A 21,743-nucleotide genomic window follows, 5' to 3' on the forward strand; every position below is an offset into this window, starting at 1 on the left:
CTCTGGTGTCCCTGGCGGCCCAGCCGCTGCCGGTCTCTTCGACGCCAGGCCAGCTCAGCTCCCAGCGGCCCCCGGGCTCAGCCTCTGGGCCCCAGAGGCCGGCGGGTAGTAGGGCAGGAAGAGGCCCTCGGAGGCGCAGCTCCTCATGGCGCGGTGCGTGTGGAGGAGCAGCCGTGGGAAGCGGTTTGTGAAGTACTGGACGAAGCTGTCCGGGACGGGGCCCAGTGCCTGCCGCACCTCGTCCGGGAGCTCCCTGTAGTGATGCTTCTGCAGGGGTCGGAGCAGGGAGCCTGGCCTTAGCTGGACCACGTCTCCCCCCATCCAGGCCCCTCCCAAGCCCTGGAACACACCTTGTTTCTCACAGCACGGAGCAGGTCTCGCACCGACGTCCCCTTATACGACCGGAACTTCTTCAGATCTGTGCACAGGGAGGTCATCGGCACAGCCGTCCCCGCTGGGCTCCCCTCGGCCTCCCGGGCCACCCGAGCCTGGCCTCTACCTGTCTGCAGCGGCACCGAGATGTGCTTGTGCCAGTCGCCCCGGACCACCTCGGAGCCACCCGCCTCCAGCGCCGTCACCAGGGGCCCCTGCTCAGGCTCCTTCTCCAGCCAGTCGCTGACGTCCTAGGACCCACAGAGCTCCTGAGCCTCCTGACCGCGCTCGGAGGCCACAGGCCAGGAGTGTCCCATGGCTGGGGCAGTGCAGCAGCCAAAGCTGCTCGGTTTAGGGTAAGTATTATTGCCTTCTATGGAGTGTGGCTTCTCCGTGCTGTGCGGGGTCTAATCCAACCAGTGACAGAGGTGCTGTCGTCCCCGTTTTACAGATGAGCAGACAGGCTTAAGAGGCTCAAGGTCACACAAGTGGAATGGGCTGTCTGGGCACGAGTATAGCAGGAGAGACGACTAGGGCGGAAAGGAACCGGGTCTAGCCTCACACCAGGGGCAGCCGGGCTGGGGAAGCGGTGCTGAGGAGGCCGTGCGGTGCCAAGATGGCAGCGTTCGGGAGTCTGGGCTCTGCCTTGATTGAGATAAGGAGCTGGGCGGCCTAGAACAGGTAGACGAGAGTCTCTTTTCCCCCAGCCAATCTGGCTTCCCCTTTCTTGTTGCTCAGGACCCCAACGTGGGACTTTCTAGGGCCACTCCCCAGATTTCCTCCTGACCTGGAAGAACTGGAGCTGCTTGGCTCTGCTCCAAAAGAAGGGGTGGGCCAGCACCTGGTGAGCGGAGGGACGAGCCTGTGGCAGGGGGCTCAGCATGGCCTCCACCAGGTCCCAGGCAACGACCTTGTCTGTAGGGGCAAGAGGGAGGGACGGCTTCAGGCCCGCGCAGGCTCTGCCCTGCTTCCTCGCTCCTCTGCCAGCCCACGTCCCCCTCACCGTGGGCCTCTTCCTCCAGGTGAGCCAGGCAGGGAGAGCCTGCAAGGATGTTTGCCTGGCGATAAAGACTCTCTCCGAAGGGGTGGCTGCCACTGGAAAGCACGTAGTAGAACACGCAGCCCGCAGAGAAGATGTCCACTGCGCTGGTCTGGGGGCCAGAGGGAGCAGCATAAGGAGGAAGTCTCTGCCCCAGGAAGTCTGCCGGGCTACATTCTCCGCTGGGCTGACAAGGCAGCTGGGGGGGTCTGGCTCAGACTAGGGGACAAGGACGCGTCCCAAGAGGCATCCTCTTGGCCCTAGATCCCCTCCCCTCTGCACTGTTGAAAGGGACCAATGGTTTTCATCCAAAATCTTTGCCCCTACTGAGCCTCTAGTTTAGGTTTCCAAGTGTCACTCCTCCAGGTCTGGTGGGCAACACAACCAAGTGAAGCTGGGCACGCATGAGGCAGTAAGGCAGCGGTGAGGACTGTATGATCTGGTTCTGGCCCTGTGCACACATGGCCACTGGCACTTAGCTCCAGCTGGTTGCCTGCAGGGGACTTTCTCGGGTGGCAGAGCTTTGATTTTCCAAGAGAATCCAGAAACCTAGATTTTTATGTGGAAATTCCCAGAAGTTAAAATATTGGCTGCTAATTTAGAAAATCAAAACCTGCACAGGCTCCTAACATCAGTGCTTTGCTCCTTGGGCCTCCAGGCTGACCAATTCTAGCTTTCTCTAAACTTCAGGGGTGGGGTGGCTTTCCTGGTGATTGTCCTTGCGTGTTACTCTCATCCATGCCTGTGACTTTCGCCTACACACCGACTCAAAAATCTATAATCCTGGGGTCTCCACCTCAAGTGTCTCCAGGGCTCAGATACTGCGCTGTGCTCCAGTTATCTCAGCTCATGTGATGCTCCCCCGAACCCTCCACATCTGGGTGGCTCTCCACGCTGGCTACACGTTACAGTCACTGGGGGTCAGTTACTGGGTGTGGGGCCCGGGCACCTGAATTTTATTCAAGTTCCCCAGTGATTCTGCAGCACAGTAGAGATGAAAACTATTTTCTAGTTCAGAGTTTCTCAACCTCAGTACTACTGACATTTTGGACTAGATAACTCTTCGTCCTGGGGGACTGTCCTGTGCGTTGTAGGATGTTTCGCAAGCATCCCTGGCCTCTGCCCATTAGACGGCAGTAACAAGCCTCCCTTCCCCTGCCAAGTGTGACATCCAAAAATGTCTCCAGACATTGCCCAAAGGTGGCAAAAATCATCCCTGGTTGAGAACCACTGTCCTAGGTAAGAAGGGAGGAATTATCCCCACTTTACAGATGAAGAAACAGGCTTGGAGGAGTGACTGAAAGTCACACAGCGGGTGATCTGGAGCCCGGGCAGGAGAGGCACTGGGCAGGGAGGGACTCCTGCGGCCTGGGGTGGTGGGAGGACTCACGGGGCTGTCTGGGGGCAGGAGCTGCAAGAGCTCGGGCGCCATCCAGCCTTCTGTACCGGGGACGCCCGAACGGAGGCTGAAGCTGCAGCGGCCAGCGGGCAGCTTCTTGCAGAGGCCAAAGTCTGAGAGGACCACTCTGCCTCGGCCCTGGCTGTCGGGCCCCGCAATGAGGACGTTGCCGGGCTTCAGGTCCCGGTGCACTGTAAGAGTAGAGCAGAGCTGAGAGCTGAGAGCCGAGGCGGGAGTCAGGAGCTTGGATGGAGGGCGGGAGGGGCCGGTACCTATGTGTAAGGAATGCAGGTGGGCCAGGCCCGCCATCAGCTGCTGCAGCGCCATCCCGGGCTCCAGGCCCCAGCCGTCCGGCTCCAGGTGTTCCACGTACTGGGAGCAGCGAGGGGCAGAGCGTCACCCCGCGGCCCAGGACCCCGCCCCCCGCCCATCCCTGAGCACAGGCCTCACCTCCCGCAGCGAGGCCCGGCAGAGCTCCAGGGCGATGTAGTGGAACTGCGGTCCCCGCTCGGTGCAGAAGTAGCGGAGCACGTTGGGGTGCCTGTCCGACTCCTGCAGCAGCTGCACCTCCCGCCGGACCAGGCCGAAGCACTCACGGAGGAGCCGCTTGACGGCCACCGCCCGCCCCTCGAACTGCCCCCTGGGAGGCGGCGAGCGGAGGTCCAGAGGGCAGACGAAGGCAAAGGTTAGGAATTGTGCCCACCTCGGGGGTTCTCTGTAAGAATGGCTCTCCAAGGGACAGTGGCAATCCCCAGCCTGGCTCCTGGCTGCGGCTCACCGGAAAACGAAAGTCCCGCCTGCCCCGCGGCCCAGCACGTCCTTGGGATTGAAGGAAATCTTCCCCACCACGGTGAGCTGCTCGGCTGGGGGGAGGGGAGAGGGGGGTCTCAGGGAGCCTCTGCCCACCGCCGCCGCCCTGCCCAGTCCCGGCTCCCCCGCCTCGGCCCTTCCCCAGCCTCCCCCTTCCACGCCCCGCCTGGTGCCAGACTGCTTGGGTCCAGTGTCTCGTGCTGCCACTCAGTCCGTGTGAACTTGGGCGAGTGACTTAACCGCTGTACCCTGGTCCTCTCATCTGTAAAGTGGGACCTATGTCAAGGATCCTGCATATTATTATTATGAGGATTAATGGAAGAAAGGGTGGGGGAGAGGTTCACTCTACTGTCCTCTTTTATCCTTCTCCCTGTTTTGGCATCTTCTGCCCAGGTTTCTTTCCTTTACCCACCTCCACCAGTTATAATAAACCCTTTTAACTGAGGAATTCGCTTCAAACGGGAAGGTGAGTTTTGGCAGCCGTAAGCATGAGAAGGGTGAATGCTGTTGCAGAAGACTGTCCTGGAAGAGGGCGGGGCGGGGTCAATGGGCACTTGGATGCTGAGCTGCCCCAGAGTTAGTTCTAGGGCAGCAGGGATTCCCCAGAAGGCCTCGGTTTCCTGTTAAGAAGGGTGGGGTTGGCTCAGGCGAGGAGAGGACTTGGACTGTTACTGCTCTTCCTTTCGGGTTGCTTGTGAGCGACCCCTCACAATGCACCAGGCTGCACCTTGCTCAGATCCAAGGGGCCCCATGCTCGCAGCTAAGTGTATCTGACGCCCCTAGAGTTGTGTGCCCCTCCGTGGCCCTGAGAACACTCTCCTTAGGAAGAGCTGCCAGCTTCAGTCTCTCTAATCAGCTCTAGGAAAAGCAAATGAAAATCCGCATCAGGGATCAGTGAGAAAAGTATTAAGCTGTCCCTCAGCACTGCTCTGGATTATTTGCTTAAACAGTCACTCTCATCTCCTGACGAGATGCAAGCAGTAACCGAAATGTGTATACCCTGGACGCTCAGGCGTGTGGGCCCAGGGCCTTGCTGGAAGCACGTCGCCCACAAGTAAGATGGCCCTGTCTCTCCGGCAGTTCGGGAAGCAGGGACAGAGCTGTGGGAAAGCCTGTTTGAACAAGCCATGTTCAGCTGGCTCCAGGTGAGGGTCCCTGAGCGCTTCCGACCCCTCTTCTGTACCACTTGCTTCGTTCTGCTGCGTTTCCTGTCTCTTACGTGTCTGCCTTCCCTGCTCTGGATGCCCTTGGCATGAGGTGAAGACTTGCTACGTGCTTTCTGGGTTAGATTCAGAACTTACTCTAGATTCAGGAGCACCCTCAATGCTGGGGTGGAGGCCAGACTTCTGGCCTTGAATGCAGAAATAATGAGCCAGGGGGCTTCCCTGGTGGTGCAGTGGTTAAGAATCCGCCTGCCAATGCAGGGGACACAGGTTCGAGCCCTGGTCCGGGAAGATCCCACATGCCGCAGAGCAACTAAGCCCGTGCGCCACAGCTACTGAAGCCCGTGCACCTAGAGCCTGTGCTCCACAACAAGAGAGGCCACCACAATGCGAAGCCCGCGAAGCCCGCGCACCGCAGCGAAGAGTAGCCCCCACTCGCCGCAACTAGAGAAAGTACGGGCGCAGCAACGAAGACCCAATGCAGCCAAAAATAAATTAATTAAAAATAATAACAATAATGAGCTGGGAGGCTCAGTCTGCACAAACATATTCACCATTTGCTCAGCCTTCTATATCATGATAATGGAGAAGCAGCAAATGCAGGAGAGAAGTTCTAAAGTAATCAAAAGTTGTCACATGGTGGGGAAGCAGTGTACAGTCAGAATTCCCTCTGAAAACCTCAAGAACACGTGATGTATTGTGTTGCTTCTTTTACACGGGTTGGGAAACCATTAAAGTCGTCACCTACTTTCATGGGTATTGCCAAAATGCAAACAGAGGTAACATCCCAAAGTTGAACTGCTTTTGAGTTCCTGAGCTGTTACTTAACTGGCTTTGTGAGTCTGGGGTGGGGTGCCATGAACCTTTCATTTTCTCTTCCATAAAATCTGCGTTATGATAGTATCCACCTCACAAAAATGTTGTGAATATCATACGAGTTCATGCATGCACAGCATTTAGAAAAGTACCCGGTACACAGTAAGCACTATATAAATGTTAGCTCTCAGTGTTAACTCTGCTTCAGGCTTGATTGCTCCCACTTGCCGCTGAATGTACCATGTAGCCGGTGGTCCTGGAGGACACCCAACCAAGCACGTGTAGATGGATTTGTGGAGGTTAAATGAGAGTGGGACAGGACTCCACTGTTGATTTTGTGAACCATAAAAAGGTCCCGAAGAACGTTCCTCTCCCCGCACCAAGAGGAGAAGCAAGATTTCCAAGGTCAGAGTTCCTGACATAGGTGTCCTAAGAATAAGAATAGGCTGCCACACGGTGCCAGTGTGGCGGGGGCTTTTTTGGAGAGTGGTTCTCGAAGCTTTTCTGCCATCTGCCACATTCGTTTATTTGACTCTCCCTGCACTAAAGATTTTTGATACACTGGACTCCATATTATTGTATATTGGATGGGCAAGTCCCAGCCTATTAACTCTGCCTGTTCCTCACACCTGCGCAGCACATATTCACTCCGTATATACTTATTGAGTTGAGAAGGGCTGTCTAAGAACCTGCAGTGGCCACTGTCAGTCTCTGCCTCAACAGATATTCCCTGAGCCACACTCTGGGTCGAGATTGCAGCAGTGAGCAAGGCAGGCTGAGCCCAAGCACCCATTCTCCAGTTTGCCACAGTCCCACCACGCCCTATTCTCTCTCCTATGTGGCTGCTTCACTTGTTTACTTTATCCACCGGACCTACCCATGAGCATGAGATTGCAACCTTCCTTTCAGCTTCCAGAATGTGTACCCTGCTTCCTCTCATCTCTGAACCTTCGCCTGTGCTACTGGTGCCACCTGGACTGCTCCTGCCCCCCTCCTCCCTGTTCACCTGGGTAATTCCTTCTTATCCTTGGGATCACAGCTTAGACTTCCCTTTCAGGACAATTCGCATGTCCCCATGTCTGAGCTACATGCCCCTCCTTTGTGTTCCTATAGCTCCCTGTATCCTCCCCACCCCTATCACGGCATTTATCACACAGCCTAATAACAGCCTGTCCTTTCCTGGCTTTGCCTAGAGGTCATGAAAACACCAAAGTAAAGTTTATGAAAACTTTAAATGAAGAAAGTGAAAGAAATAGAAAGGTTTCTTTTCAATTCCAGAGGGAATCCAGTATTATATAGAGATTGTTACCACTGAGTTTTGTAACAAAGGTACCAAGCTCTAGCTGGGATTCTTGTCCTGAAGCACTGATATCACTTTGATTATTTTCTTATAGTGAGTAAAGAAGTTTAAGTGTTTTATATATCAAGGATGAGCCAGGGCTGGGATTCAACAACCTTTTTTCTCCTCCTCTGAGGATTATTGGTATCTACGGACTCACAAGGGGACTGAGACGTCTGGGGAAGGAATTCCATCCTGTCAATGACTGGGACCGTGGACCGGGGTCGTGAGGGACACCTGAAGGGTGATGGCAGGAGGAACAGCAAGGTCATTTGACGAGAACCACCTGGGACAAAGTGGAGTCTGGGTCATCTGGGGAAAGACTTGGCTCGAGTCAGAAGGTCCAAGGAGATGAGTGTTTCGGGGTGCAGTGGGGTGAATATTACTTGGACCTCCCCCCCCAGAGCCAGTAAAGTGACTGGAACTGCAACCCTCAGGGCTCAGGCAACTCGGCAGTGGGGGGCTTTCTACAAGAGCTGAGCCCCGAGGAAGAGAGCTGCTTCCCTCTCAGCACAGGGAGGCGAATGCAAGGGGGAACTTTGGGAGCAGCATGGGAGCATCACGCCAAGCATGGGGCGGACTTCACGCTGAGTTAAGGGCACAGCAGAGCAGCTCCAAGGCATGAGGCAGTGGTTTGAGCAGTGACAGGAGGGTCCAGCGGCAGTTCACACAAAGGACCGAGGCCAGCCCAGCCCGGAGCCAAAGGAACAGGAGAGAAGTAGCCTGGACTGACCACTAAAAGCACGTGGAAGTTCCCCTGGGGCATCCCACAGATTCCAGAGGAAGCTTGAAAGGGCTTGTTTATAGGATGAAATTGAGAAAAGAGAAGAGAAATGTTTAAAAAATAAAAAAGCCCTAAAGAGAAAAGGAACCAAATGGTACCTAGGTGATTTACTATTATTGTTACCAAATATGATGTTATTTTAACACAAATATTAATAACATCACGTAGTCTGGTTTAATAGTAATGGTGATGTAACCTCTCATAATGAAGTGATGTCATGGGGGGGGTGTTATTATTCCCATTTGACAGATGAGAGAACTGAAGCTAAGAGGAGTTAAGCAATTCATCAAAGTTAACAGTTAGTAGAGTTAGATCTATACCCAGTTCTGTCTGCATCCAGGGTCCTTGAACATAACGACAACAGTAAAAATGATGGCAAACATTTTTAGAGGGCTCAACTACATAGCAGGCACTATTTGAAGTTCTCTCCTATTTACTCATTTAGGCTTGGCTACCCCACTATAGTGGCTTCTAATATACCGACTTTGAAGCTAAACCTGCCCCTCTCTTTTCTGTCCCTGACTTTGTCCTTTCCTGTTCATGTAAGCTCACCTTCAGGGTCTTCGAGTGGCTGGTCTTGCTCTGGGGGGTTTTGAAACCTCTTCCGGCTCCGTGGGGTGGCCCCAGAGGGCTGGGACTGAGCATCCTGTGAGATGTGAGAAGGGCCTGCAGGTGCCAGGGGAGCCTGCTGCCACTGCTTCTCTGCCAGCTGCTGTTGCTGCTGTTGAAACATGGGGGCCTAAGGACCCAGCCTTGGCCAGCCCCTGACCCATGATGGACCCAGAAGCTGTGCCTGAGATGGCCTGTCCCTGGAGCATTGGCATAAAGAGCACAGTATCAAGGGCTCTGGGAGCTGCTAAGAGGACGGCAGGGGGCAGAATTGGATCTGGGTGAGGGAGAAAGTTGCCAAGTGGGCTTGGAGAGGAGGAAGCAGAGTTCCCCCTAGGAAGACCGTAAGATGGACCTGAGGCCAGGGATGATGGGCTTACCTGTGTCATCAGGAAGAGAATCCATCCTCCCAGGAGGAGAGCAGTGAGGCTGGCTACCAGCAGGTGTTGGGGTCCCAGTCCTGGATACAGGTCTGGGGTTTTCTCTTCAGGATGCAGCTCCAGGTTCGAAGGTTCCTCCCGGCTCAGGCTCAGGAGCTGGGGACAAAGAACCTTTCACTCTTAGCAGCCCCTCCCACTGTGGAACCCCTAACCCTTCTTCATGACCCAGTATACGGCTGGGCTTAGCTGAAGGGGTGATGAGTGAGTGGTGGGAAACCTGGCACTCTCCATGGTGCTGAAACACTATGGTGCCCCAGTAGACCGGTCTTTCAGACCTAACTGAGGACCAGCAATCTCCTGGGGTATCACTAAAAATTCAGATACTCTTGGGGCATCACCAAAAAATTCAGATATCCACCTCCAGAGATTCTGAATTCAGGGGGGGTTGGAGTGGGCTCCTAGGTGATTCTGATAAGCAACCAGATTTGATAATTATGTCTCCAGGTCATGCCTGTTCCTTCTAAACTTGAACTACTAGCAACTCTTGTCCAGTCCTCTCCCAGGAGGGCATGCTTTTATAGTTTTTCCGTTTTCATTTTCTCACTTGATAAACATTTTGTAAACTTAAACTGAAGAAGAATAAAGAAAACTGTGATCCATGTTTCACAATTTAGATAGCCAATATCGTTTTAACACTTCTAACACTTTTCTGGCAATAACAACAAATGAAAGTTTTCCTTCCGAGAAATTGTGAGGTCAGTTGACCCACCCCCAAATGTTATTCCTAGAAGCCTGAGGAAAAGGTCCAAGGGCTGCCCACCCCTGCCACATCTACCCCCATGCCCTCTACCCCTCTAGCACTGACCTCCAAGAAGAGAGCTGGGGCCTGGGTGCCCCCTGAGGGTCTGGTCCCAGAAGTCCCACTCCCTGGGGTGGGATGGAATCTCAGCATGGTGGTGTGCAGGACTGGGGGTGGCTCATGGTGTCCTAAGGGGCAGGGAAAATGTCAGTGGGTTGGAGGTGATCTCAGCCTTCCAGCTCAGAAACTGAGCTCACAGATCCTTTATCTACTCTACATTTGGGGAGAGGGGGGTCTCACCAATGAGAAGCCACTGGCTAGGGAGGGCCATACTGCCTGAGGGGTATCTGACAGCAGTGCTAGGTGAGCCCTCTCGCTCTCCTGAGACTTGGAGTGTCACCTCATCTGTGGTGGGGCCATCCGTGGGGGCCAGGGTCAGTCCACGAGGCTATGGCAGAAGATGGAGAGTCAGGAGTGGTGGAGGGAGGCTTCTCTCCTGCTCCATCCCCTCTTTCCAGCCCCTCAGAGACCGCTTCTCACCACTAGGGCCACCCCTGTGTGAACCAGTGCTTTAGACACATAGAAGCCAGCTTCATCCTTCCCCACATACAGCGTCATCCTAGTGGGGGAGAGGAAAAGGGGAGAAGAATGAGTGATGGTGGTGGGTAGTTTCAGTCACCATAGTACCTGTGTCCTTGTATTATCCCCGCCCACACTGACTCTGGGCTGGGCCAAGTGACTTGCTTTGGCCAGTGAGACAATAGCAGATGTGACACAAACAGAGTCTTGAGAAATGCTTGTGCACTGGAGTTTGCCCTCTCATGGGGTTCTTTGGAACCCTGGGACCACCAAGGAAGGAAACCCAGGCTAGTGTGCGGGGGCATGAGAGACCTCATTTGACATCCTGTAGGCTAAATAGTCCACCAACTACAAGAGAGCTGAGTGAAGCTATTCTAGATTGTCCAGGCTCAGCCAAGCCACCATCTGGCTGCTCAGACCAGAAAACCACCCAGCTGTCCCACAGAATCTTGAAAAATAATGAATGTTTGTTTGTTTTGAAGCTCTAAATTTTGGGGCTGATTTGTTATATAGCAAAAGCTAACTGATACAAACTCTATAGTCATTGTTTCTAAATCTATTTCTAGCCCAGACCTCTTCCATGAGCTCAATTTTGTAAATCTGAACTCATCTCCTCATTCCTTAGCTGCTCCTCCTCCTCCACCCTTTCTCCCCCCTTCCTCCCCCACTTCCTCCTCACCCCCACCACTTCCTCTTCCAGTGCTCCCTACCTTTGAAAATGACCGCACTCATGCGCCTCTAGAAACCTGAGCATAATGGTTGACTCCTTGCTCTAATCACCAAATTCGTACTAGTTTTTCCTCTTAATATCTGTTACCCTCCACTTATTTCCATCTCTAGCGTTTCTGCCCTGGTCCAGAGTGTCTTCATCTCTTGCCTGAACTAATGCGATATTCTGTGACCACTTCCTTCCCACAACTCTAAGATACTCTTCACACGGCAGCCAGTTATCTTTCTGAAATGAAAATATGATCAAATCACTTCTTTTCCTAAAACCCTCTAGTGGCTTCTCCTTAGCCTTGTCCCAAACCCTTTAAATGATCCTACAAGATCCCTGTTTAACAGCCTCAGACCTTATTCTCTGCCTGGAGCTGTGCTCCAGCCTTATTTATTTTGTTAATTTAATCTGTTCCCTGGTTGCCATGATCTCTCTCTCTCTCTCTCTCTCTCTCTCTCTTGTTTCCTCTTCATCCTTTAGGTTTCAACTTATAGGTCCCTTCCTCTAGGAAGCTTTCTATGATTGCCTTCTGCCCCCAGTCTTGATTTCGGTGCCCTTCCTATGCATTCCCATGACACCCTATACTTCTCTTATCTCATCCTTTATCATACCATATTATGATTACATCTTTACATACCTGTCTCCCCCACTAGACTCTGAGATTTCTGTAGGTAGGAACACTGGCTGTATTACTGTACTCCAAGAGCCTAGCAAGCAATTGCTACATAGCAAGTGCTCAATTAATATTTGTGGGATGAACTGAAGAAAGGATAATCCCCAATTTTCCCAGTCTGTCTCCCAGCTCCCCAAAATGGGAACACTAATGTATTTGGTGTTGCAAGGAAGGGTCATATTTAAAGTTTTTAACAATCAGTAAACATATAGTACCTACCAAGCAGAACAGGTGCCAGCTGTAGCACTGGGGTGGAGACCCCTCCTAGGCCAGACTTTACCCTATCAGTTGCTGAACAGTGGGGTCATCCAGGGGGTCCTGGGAGCACATGGGGGGTGGTGCAGGGCACTGGTTATTTACCAAACTGCTTGAAATATTTTGACCCCTGTTTCAGCTGCACTGGCGTGTCATGGTCAGACATCACACCTGCCCATTGGACCTGGGCTACAACACTTGCAGAAGCTCCTCCCCAATCCCCAGGCGTGGGCACTTACAGCAGCTGGGTGTCTAAGGCAGAGAAGTGAGTGGCGGTGTCCTGGGGGCCTGAGGCGGGCAGTTGGATGTGGCCCCAGCGGAGGGCAAGGAAGTGCAGGGTGTCCCGAGCCAGTGTGAGATGGGGCAGCTGGCGCAGGCTGTCCTGGTGCCATGTGTAGACGCCCACCACAGGTACGCCTAAGTCCTGGGTCCACAGCACCGCCCCGCTTCGTGGGTCCACTGTTAGCAGCAGGCCCATCCCACAGGATGCCAGGTAGCTCATGTCTGCCAAGAAAGATGGCTGTGGAGATGTGGTCAGGGAGCCCTGACCTGAGGCACCTCGGAGCATCTTGAGGTGGGAAGCTGCTCTGAGGGTGGGCCATCAGGAGGGCCACTCAGGTACGTGGAGGTCAGGTGAGATCACCTGGAGGGTAATCAGGACATAGGAAGTTCACTGGGTCACTCTGATCAGGGTCAACTGGCAGCTGTATAAGATGTAGGGGGTCAGTCATGGTCATGCAAAGGCGACTCAGGTGTGTGAATCAGTCCTTGTCGCTTAGGATGTGGGGTAGTCAGTCATGGTCTGGCTGCTGGTCAATTAGGGTGGTCTGGAGACATGTGGGTAACGTGGAAGTCATTTAGAATGTGAAGGGTGTCAGCCAGGGGCCCTGTGGGTGTCACCTGTGATGTGTCAAGGTCGCCTGCGTGAGTTCTCACGTGGAATGGTGGAGTCCGGGTCTGAGGGGTGGCTTAGGGCACCTTTGGGGTCACTCAGGCATTTGGGAAGGAGAGTTATTATTTTTTTAAAAAACACAACATGATTATATTTTAATACACAACCAAAATACAAAACACCATAGTAAATTGATGGCAATAAAATATGGCGTTTCATTTGCATTGCATGACAAATGGTTAGCGTCCTTAGTCATAAATGAGTTCTTAGAAACCAGTAACACAGACACTGATGTACCAAGGGAAATGAAACAAAAAAATAAAAAAAGAAGAAGAAGATGAAATAACCCAAGTGACTAGAAGGATTAAGCATATATGAAGATGACTGAGCTGAACAATAACAGAAGAAAAGCAATTTCTTTGTAATATCATATTACCAAAGATTAAAAATCTAACATTTGTACAGTTTTAGGAAACATAGGGAAGGACAGTTATAATATCAAGGGGGTGGTGAGTCTGGGGGAGGTCACTTAGGGTCATCTGTCAAGGGTCGTTCAACACTGGGGGACTGCTCAGGGTGTGCAGGGGTTGTTTGGGGTCACTCAGGAGGTGGGGAGCACCCAGGGTGACCTGGCTGGGCTCATTGGGAGTGCAGAGGAATTAGGATGTTAAGAGCTGCTCAGGGTACAGGAGGGTCAGGCCGGGTGTTGAGAGGGGTCACTTAGGGCTGTCTATCAAGGGTGTGTCATTCAGTACGTGGGGTCCCTCAGGAGTTCAGGTGGGTCAGAATGCGGTGGGGCTTGGTCATGGATACCACTCAGGGTTCCCTGAGCTGGGGACCTTGCTCCAAGGTGGAGCCAGTGAAGGGAGACACTCACATTTCCCAGGTGAGCCATCCACGGGGGCTGCTGAGTAGCGGCGGTAGGTGGTGTTCCAGCGCAGGGCTGGGGCCCTGGGGTCATGCATGGTGACCGTGTACTCTGGGGACACCCAGAAGCAGGGTTACCAGGAGCGCCCACATGGTGCTCCTCTACCCCCACCCGGGGGACATCATCTCATGGGGGCGGGGGCTTCGCGAGCACCCAACCTGGAGCCCAGAGTCTGCAAGCAGCATCAGGATAGCAGAAACCAGGTCTGTTTTGGTCACTGCTGTGTCCTCCGCTTCTTGTTCAGTGCTCAGGGAAGTGTTTGTTGACTGACAGAGTGATTGACTGGACTGGACCCAGCATGGATAGCAATTGCCAGGCCTGGGCAGAGCAAAAGGGGGGCTGCCCAGAGCTCGGGGAGCAGCTGGGGCCTGACTCACGCGTCCGGCCGATGTAGAGGCGGGGGGTAGAGGGTCGCTCTGTGGTCAGGGTCATCTGCGTCTTCCCTGATTCAGGGTCTACCACAAACCAGGCATCCTGCTTCCGGCCTGTGGAGGTGGGAAATGTGCTCGCTCTCAAGATGGCCTGGAGAGGGTGTGCAGCCTCTCCGTGCTGTGCCTAGCTGGCCCGTCCTGACCTAGGTCCAGTCCCTGCTGGACCAGGACCCCAGACTGGAGAGATGCTTACCTGTATAGAAGACGCCATCAGAGCTGCGACAGGGGGAGGCATGAACCAGCTCGGGGATGGTGAACGGCAGTCTCTGGGGAGTGGAAAGAGCAGAGAAGCACATACAACCTATTCATTAGGTACAATTATTATCATATCCATTCCCAGAGAGGCTAAGTAATGTGGCTAATATCACACAGCTGGTAAGTAGCAGAGCCAGGCCTTGAGCATAGCCAGTTAGTTTCCAGAACCCTCACACTTAACCACTCTGCTACACAACCTCTTAAGGAGCTGCAGAAAATCCCACTCCCAGTGCCAAGATGCCACCTGATCACATGATCCCGGCCTGACCACCTCAAAAACACTTGCTGAGACTTGAACACTTCAGTGGCCATGACAATCTTGGAGAGGCTGGGAAACTGTTCCACCCAAGAGACATGAGGACCAAATGCAAGGGGTGATCTTGGTTTGGGTTCTGGACTGGAAACAATAAAGCACACGATTAGGAACTTGACAAAATTAATATGGATTGTGGATTAGATAACACTAGTGCATCAATGTTAAATCTCCTGGTTTTGATAATTTACACTCAGGCTATGTAGGAGGAAGTCCTTGTTTTAGGAATACACAATGACGCTTTAGGAGTAAAGGAGCATAATGTCTGCAACTCATTCTCAAATAGTTCAGAAAAAGGAATTTTATATACACATGTGTAATATTATCCATCTATTAAGAGAGAATGATAAAGTGAAAGTGATAAGATGTTAAAAATTGATGCATCTGGGTAACGGGAATAAACAATTGCTCTGAACTATCTTTGCATTTTTTCCTTATATTTGAAATTACATCGAAGTGAAAAAAATCCCCAAACTCCACATACAGAGCTCTTGCCAGACAGCACCCCAGGCATAAGCAAGTGCTGAGGCAAAGAGAGTCGGGGCTTCCCAGGGGCTCAGTCAGGATGGACAACAAAAGAAGTCCATACAACCTATAGTTGGTAGGGTTAGCGCATGACAGGGGAGCACATGAAGTTGAGGGTACCTGATGCAGATGTGGGGGACTGAAGATGGACTGATGGAAGAAGTTCAGTTGTTTATTCATTCATTCAACAACCGTTTAATGAGCACCTATTACTAGCCGGGTGCTGGGACTCTGTTGTAACCAAGACTGACCAAGTGCCCTTCTGCACAGAGTTACATTTTTGGTGTGTGTGTGTGATAATAAACAAACAAAAACACATAAACCATAATGCCAGGTAATGGTAAATATTATTAAAACAAACTCAGAGAACTAGGATAGACACTGATTTGAGATGTTATTTCACATAGCCCAGCTAGGGAGTAAGAACCCAAGCCAAGGGAGGAGTGAGCCACAGAGTCATGTGGAGGGAGAGTGCTCTTGGCAGAGGGACAGAATGCTGAGGCCGAAGGCAGGGCCACCTACCAACTGGCATGTTTAAGGAACAGCAAGGAGGCCAGTGCACCAGGAGTGGGGATGGAGAGGGGCAGAGTGGCCGAAAGTGAGGTCAGCTGGAGGCAAGATCACGGATTGGGAAGGAATTTGGCTGTTAAATTGGGACTTGAGGGGTGAGTAGGAAACAGCCAGGAGAAGGGGAGCACTTCTCACAAATATTCTGCTTCTTCCTCTGGGCTCCTGGTGGATTATATTTCTCTTCCTGCTTAAAGTGGGCACAGCCATGAGACTTGCTTTAGCCAGAGGGAGGGAGCAGAAAAGACCAGGTCCACATGGATACTACGAGAGCCCGGGTGTGCTTCACCTCGTTCTCCTTTTCTGCTTTGGTGACTGAGAAGCCTCGGTTGAGATGGAGTGTCTAACAGCTTGGGTCTCCAGTAGACCACAGTGTACAGAGCCCCCGGGGGACCAACGTTGGTCACACGCTGTAAGCAGGAAGCAAGCTCTGTGGAGCCACGGAGATTTGTGTGCTGTGATCGCAGCGTGCTGTGGCTGATCCTGACTGAGTTGGGGAAATAGAGGCAGAATGGAAGAGGGTTCCAGACTCTTGGGGACAAGCTGGGTGAAGCCCCAGAGCTGGCACATTCAATAAATTGATCGGTGTGTGTGCAGGTGTGTGCATGCATGGGTGCCTGTAGGTGAGCGAAGAGACTGCAGAAGTGAGCTGGCCCTGATGTGCTTTGTCAGGGCGACTGGACTTTATCCCAGATGCAGGGAGAGTGATGTGACTCACAACCACACCTGCCCATAAGACCCAGTGATGACCCCCAGAGCTGGATGGGACTGGAGGTCCACTCTCCACCCGGCTCTCCCCATGGGAGACATACTTGTTTAGATTCCATCAGTGGGCGCCCTGTGCTCTGGCTTCCAGTCGGGGGCTGGGATACGGGGAGGGGGCAGAATCAGGGCGAGTGTTCCTGGGTCTCCTCTCCACAGAGTCATCGAGGGCTGGCTGTGTCCCTCCCCCAAAGGCCTCAGCTCCTTCCGGGTGGCCCTCTCCTCAAGCCCCCTCTGGATCCTTCCCCTCCTCTGAGCTTAGAGCTGATAAATGGCACCCCACGGTATGGGCCATAGGACACAGCACCCTGCCCTGCGGTTTCCTAACCTCGGCTCACACTTTGTAAGTAATCCCGTTAATAAAACCTCCTCAAACTCTCCCGTTGGAGTGTGCCACCTGTTTGCTGGGACCTTGCCTGCTTACATACTAACATTTCTTACCAATTAAATTTCCTAAATCACATACGTAAGACCGTCCTGGCAGGCATCCCATGGCACAGTCAGAATTCTGACACTGCCTGACTCTGCGCTTGGCCACGTGACCAGCTTTGGCTGATGAGACTTTAGCGAATGCGATACAGTCGGCCCTCCCTATCCGCTTGTTCCGAACCCACAGATTCAGTCAAATGCAGATTGAAAATATTTGGGGAAAAAAAAGTTCCAGAAAGTTTCAAAGAGCAAAACTTGTATTTGCCTCACACTTGGCAATTATTTACATACCATTTACATTGTATTAGATATTATAAGTAATCTAGAGATGGTTTAAAGTATATGGGAGGGGGACTTCCCTGGTGGTCCAGTGGGTAAGACTCCGCGTTGCCAATGCAGGGAGCCTGGGTTCGATCCCTGGTCAGGGAACTAGATCCCGCATGCATGCTGCAGCTAAAAGATCCCACGTGCTGCAACTAAATAAAAATCCCGCATGCTACAACTAAGACCAGGCACAGCCAAAATAAATAAATAAATATTTTAAAAAATAAAGTATATGGGAGGATGCGTGTAGGTTATATGCAAATACTATGCCATTCTATATAAGGGACTTGAGCATCCTTGGATTTTGGTGGTGGGGGACAATTGACCTGCGGATACCAAGGGACGACTGTATAAGCAAAGCTTGAAAAATGCTCATGCACTGGCCTCTCCCTCTCTTGCTGCTCTGGTTCCCTTGTTGATACCATGTGAACAAGCCCAGGCTTGCCTGTTAAAAGACGAGAGACCCCTGGCCCAGTTGCCCCCATCAAAAGCCAGCCAACTACCAACCAGTTTTCAGAAAGAGAGCCAGCTGACCGGCAGCGGACCACAGATGCTTGCGCAAACTCAGTCAAGGCCACCCAGCTGAGTCCAGCCTAAATTGTCATCTCACAAAATTATGAGTTAAATAAACTCTTTGTATTTTAAGTTTGGGTTTTGGGGCAATTTGTTATTTAGCACAAGCTAACTGATACATAGGTTTCCCCTTAAAACCCTCAGAGTCCCCTGGAGAACCCCCCATGATGCCCTCAGAGGCCTGACAGTCATCCAGTCAGCCTGCTCTGCAGACACAGCCAGAGTCACCCTACCACCCCCTTTCAACAGACCCCTCCAGACAGCCTTCCCCTAGTGCTCTCAGACTTAATCCTCTGCAGGGCACTTGGATTCTGACCATACAGCCTCCCACCCTTTCAGTGCTCTGGCTAACAGAAGCCCTGACCCTCACCCATCCCAAACACTGTAGGAAACACACCATTAATCCCTGTTGTTTCTGCGTCCCCAAGATGTACAGGCTGCCATCAGCTGGGTCTGAGAGAAAGGCTGTCCTGTGGGGCAGAGAGGAACGGGGGAAGGTTGGGTGCACGCCCCCTAGTTCCAAGACGGCCCCTCCCCTCCAACCTCCCCGCCAGTAGGAACCCACCCTTGAAGGAGGCACCACAGAGCTCCAGACCCAAATCTTTTCCCTTACTTCCAGCCCACCCGCCCCTCCAGGCAACTATGGCTTCCCCATCTCTCAGCTGCCCGCTCCTTGGGGTCCACTTACTCTGTGACGTACATTGGCCCCTGGATGATGGGATCTGTAGGGACAGGGACACGGGCATGAGTAGCCCCCTCCAGTCTCCCCGTTGAAAGGCATACCTCACATTGGTGCTTACTGTGTGCTAGACACCAAGCCAAGCATTTGTCACGAGTGTAATGTAATCCTCCCAAGAACTCTGTGAGGTAGGGTTTTACCCTTGGCCCCATTTTACAGGTGAGGACATTGAGGCTCAGAGAGGTGAAGTGACTTTCCCAAAGTCACACAGCTGATAAGTGGTAAAGCTGCCTGCAGCCACCTGCTTATTGGATTCTAGACCCCATGTTCTCATCGTCCACGCCAAGGTGACCTCCCCCCAACGCAAGATCCAAGGAGGGAGGAGTGACTGCCCTTGCTTACCGTCTTTCAGCGTCCACTTCAAGTCCCCTGTCTGCTTGATCAGTGCATGGAGACTTCCATCCAGGGTGGACACAAACAGGAGGTTCTCTGGCGTGAAGGTCTGAACCTGCAGTGGAAACAAAGTCACCTCTTCTGAGAGGCCTGGGACCACCCTAGTGCTTGCTCCAGGCAGGGCTGGCTGTGACTCCCCTTCCCCTAGAGGGAAACAGAGAAAGAAGGAAGGAGGATTGGAGAAGCTGCTGGCTCCACCCACTGATCTCCACGACCCTAGAGAGGGGTTACGGTGGGAGCCGGGGGCCTGGCTCCTTTACAAAAGGACTTCAGTGACCCTTACAGCCTCCCTAAGAGATTGATGCTATTATTCTCACCATTGTACAGGTGAAGGAGACTAAGGCTCAGGAATGTTAGGTAATTAGCCTCCAGCCACAAAGGTAAATGGCAGAACTGGGACTTGAACCACCATCTCTCTGGTTCCAGTGCCCGGTCCCTTTCTCCTTTGCCTCCCCCAACCCGTTCTGTCTCCCCAAACCGGCCCAGCTGCTTTTGGTGCCAGGCTCCAGCGGGCCCCCTGGACCAAGTTGGGGGTGGCCAAGGGAGGGAGGGCTGGTGCTGCCCTTGCGTCTGGCCCTTGCTGGGCTAACTCACCTGCTCCAGCCCTTCCTTGAGCAAATAGGGTGGGGCTGAGCTCCTAGCAGGAACCCTAACATCCGGGTGGCCTAGCCGCACCCCTGCAAAGACCACATCCTGCTCCAGGACCCTCAGGCTTGGGGCCAAGCCGATGGTTTTGGAGTAGAGTCAGGAAACTGCCTTCTGGCCCTCTCTTTTCCGGGCCTGTTTTGTGATCTGCAGCATGGCAGGAGGGAGAGTGATCTGCAGAAGCTGCAGACTGATTGCCCACTGTTGAGTTTTGTTTGACCATCATCGTTTTAAAAATTTCGTTTATAATTAGCTACCAATTTTTTAAAAATTGGAAAGATTTCACTTGAAAAAATCAAGATTTCTCATTTTTCTCATTTCTAGTTTTTTTCTCATTTTTTCTGGAAACACCCGATCTGGCCACACTGTGCCCACATTCCTACTTGGCAACCATGGGGTGGGTCCTGAGCTGGAAGTGGGCACGGGGTGGCAGGAGCAGGTGCCTCTATGATCCCAATAACTGTTCTGGGGGCTCCAGGCTGGACACGTGGATTCTAGTCCTGGCTTTGCCTTCTCACTGCATTTCTGTAAGATTGGACTTTTCCGCTCCCGGCAGGGCTGGACCAGATACCCATACCTCCGGCTTATTTATCCCAGAGGTTGTGAATCAGGGGTCCAGTCACGGGTAAGGCGGGGAGCGTTGTGATCTGCCTGAATTTGTCTGTAAAGCTGGGTATATGGGCGCATTTCTCGACAGAGGACCTTCAAGGGGATCCTAAGTTCCAAGGAAGCCGGGATTCCAGAAGTTTTAGGAGGCCTGGCAGGAAAGCGAGGGTCCCCTCCCTCCACCCCCACCCCCATGCTGCAGGACGCGCGGGGTGTTGGGTCTACCTGCGCTCTTCCACGCGGGCAAGTCTCTCCAGCTCGTGGGGCAACCGGCAACTCCCCAAAGCTAGGAAGTTTTCTCTGGCCAGGGGCCGACTTGGGGTGACCCGGACCCGGGGGAGGGAGAGGCGCCCCCTGTGGTCCCGCCGCGCCCCAGCCGTCTGCGCCCCCGGACCCGACCTTGGAGGCTCCGCGTCCGCCCGCTTCTCACCTGTGGCCCGAGCGTCCCGAGCAGCGCCGCGAGCTGGAGAAGGAGCGGGGACCAAGGGCCAGACCCCCGGGCCGCGCTCGCCATAGCCCGCATAGATGGCATCCACACAGCTGGCCTGGTCCCTTGGGGCCTCCAGGGGACTGCACGGCTCCCGCCCGGCAGGAAGAGACTCCGCCCCGGGCCGGGCCAGTTGGGTGCGCAGGGGCCGGGGCGCAACCTCATCCCGTAATTCTGCTCTTTCCCCCGCCCTTCCCATCGCACTCACACCTGCTCCCCTCGGTCACCCCGCAAGGGATGGCTCTGAGCTTTCCTGGAAAAGGGATTTTACCAACGGTGGCCCTTATGGAGAATGTACCACCTGCCAAGTATTGTACCAAGAGCTTTACATCCATCATTAACTCATTTAATCTTCATAGCATTTCCGATGTAAAAGCTGGGGCTCAGAACTGGGATTCACGTTCAGATGCCTGACCTCAAAGCGTGTGCTCTTTGTTACTATGCTAGTGGCCTCTACTGAGAAATGATAAACGACAGATTAATTGGCTGGTTCAGTTATTCATTCAATAAATATTGATCTATTATCGCAGGCTGGGAAGCAGGAGAGATAAGGTCTCTGTTTTCATAGAACTTGCAGATTCCTAAGCATTAGATATCAAATGCACACATGAAAGGCTGCATGGCTATGGCAGTTCCAATCCTAGCTGCAGGCAGACTTGGTTCAGGGAGGGCCTGCAGGGATCCGGTTCGTTTTCAAGTTTTGACTCATTCATTTCTCCTTCTTTGTGTAAAAATCCCTGCTGATTTGAGGGTCGTGCAGCCTGGCTCTGCCACCATCTCTCCCTCCTCCTCTTTGTCATCCTTGGCCCTCCTGGTCACACCGCCCACCGTCAATGAAGACTTTGCTGGCTGGCCCATAGCTTTCGTCTCCACCCCAAATTCTGCTGTCACCTCTGGTGCCTTCAGTGTCACATGCTCCTGCACGCTGAACCTGACCCACACTGTAATCAGCTCATGGTCACCCAGGCTTGCCCAAGTAACCCCAAGTAAATCTTGCCTGGCTGGCATCTGCATTCCCCAGCTGCTGGGCAGGGGGGAGCGCTAGGGGCTCACGGTTGCCTGCTTCTCTACAGAATTGCCCTTGGCCACTGGAGCGGCCCAGTGCCCCCTGCCCGTGACTGACGGACATGGGGTACAAA

At 53.0% G+C, this 21,743-nt stretch overlaps 1 protein-coding gene across 1 annotated transcript; it reads right to left on the reverse strand.

Moving 5' to 3' along the window:
* Positions 1-54: 54 nt before the first annotated feature.
* ERN2 (endoplasmic reticulum to nucleus signaling 2) lies at positions 55-20,631 on the reverse strand. The gene is made up of 22 exons (XM_059898702.1): positions 20,548-20,631; positions 18,816-18,921; positions 18,423-18,456; positions 18,132-18,204; positions 14,180-14,252; positions 13,933-14,040; positions 13,505-13,606; positions 11,975-12,239; positions 10,051-10,129; positions 9,811-9,958; positions 9,577-9,698; positions 8,712-8,867; positions 8,275-8,440; positions 3,589-3,673; positions 3,261-3,450; positions 3,083-3,182; positions 2,802-3,001; positions 1,376-1,523; positions 1,160-1,287; positions 500-623; positions 351-418; positions 55-267 (listed from the first exon to the last, which is right to left on the reverse strand). The coding sequence occupies exons 1-22, from the start codon at positions 20,629-20,631 to the stop codon at positions 55-57; spliced, it is 2,772 nt and encodes a 923-aa protein (XP_059754685.1).
* Positions 20,632-21,743: the final 1,112 nt, after the last annotated feature.

This window comes from Balaenoptera ricei, chromosome 15 (assembly GCF_028023285.1).
Source record: "Balaenoptera ricei isolate mBalRic1 chromosome 15, mBalRic1.hap2, whole genome shotgun sequence".
NCBI lineage: Eukaryota > Metazoa > Chordata > Mammalia > Artiodactyla > Balaenopteridae > Balaenoptera > Balaenoptera ricei.

Bases quoted from the DNA above. Each gene is read 5' to 3' on its own strand.
- ERN2 (XM_059898702.1), bottom strand. From the start codon at position 20,631: ATGGCGAGCGCGGCCCGGGGGTCTGGCCCTTGGTCCCCGCTCCTTCTC. The intron at 8,868-9,576 runs GTCAGTGCTAGA...CTTTGTCCCCAG, and splicing joins CCCCAGCTCTCTTCTTGGAG to CTCCTGAGCCTGAGCCGGGA. The intron at 3,674-8,274 runs GTGAGCTTACAT...CCCTCCCCCCAG, and splicing joins GCCACTCGAAGACCCTGAAG to CCGAGCAGCTCACCGTGGTG.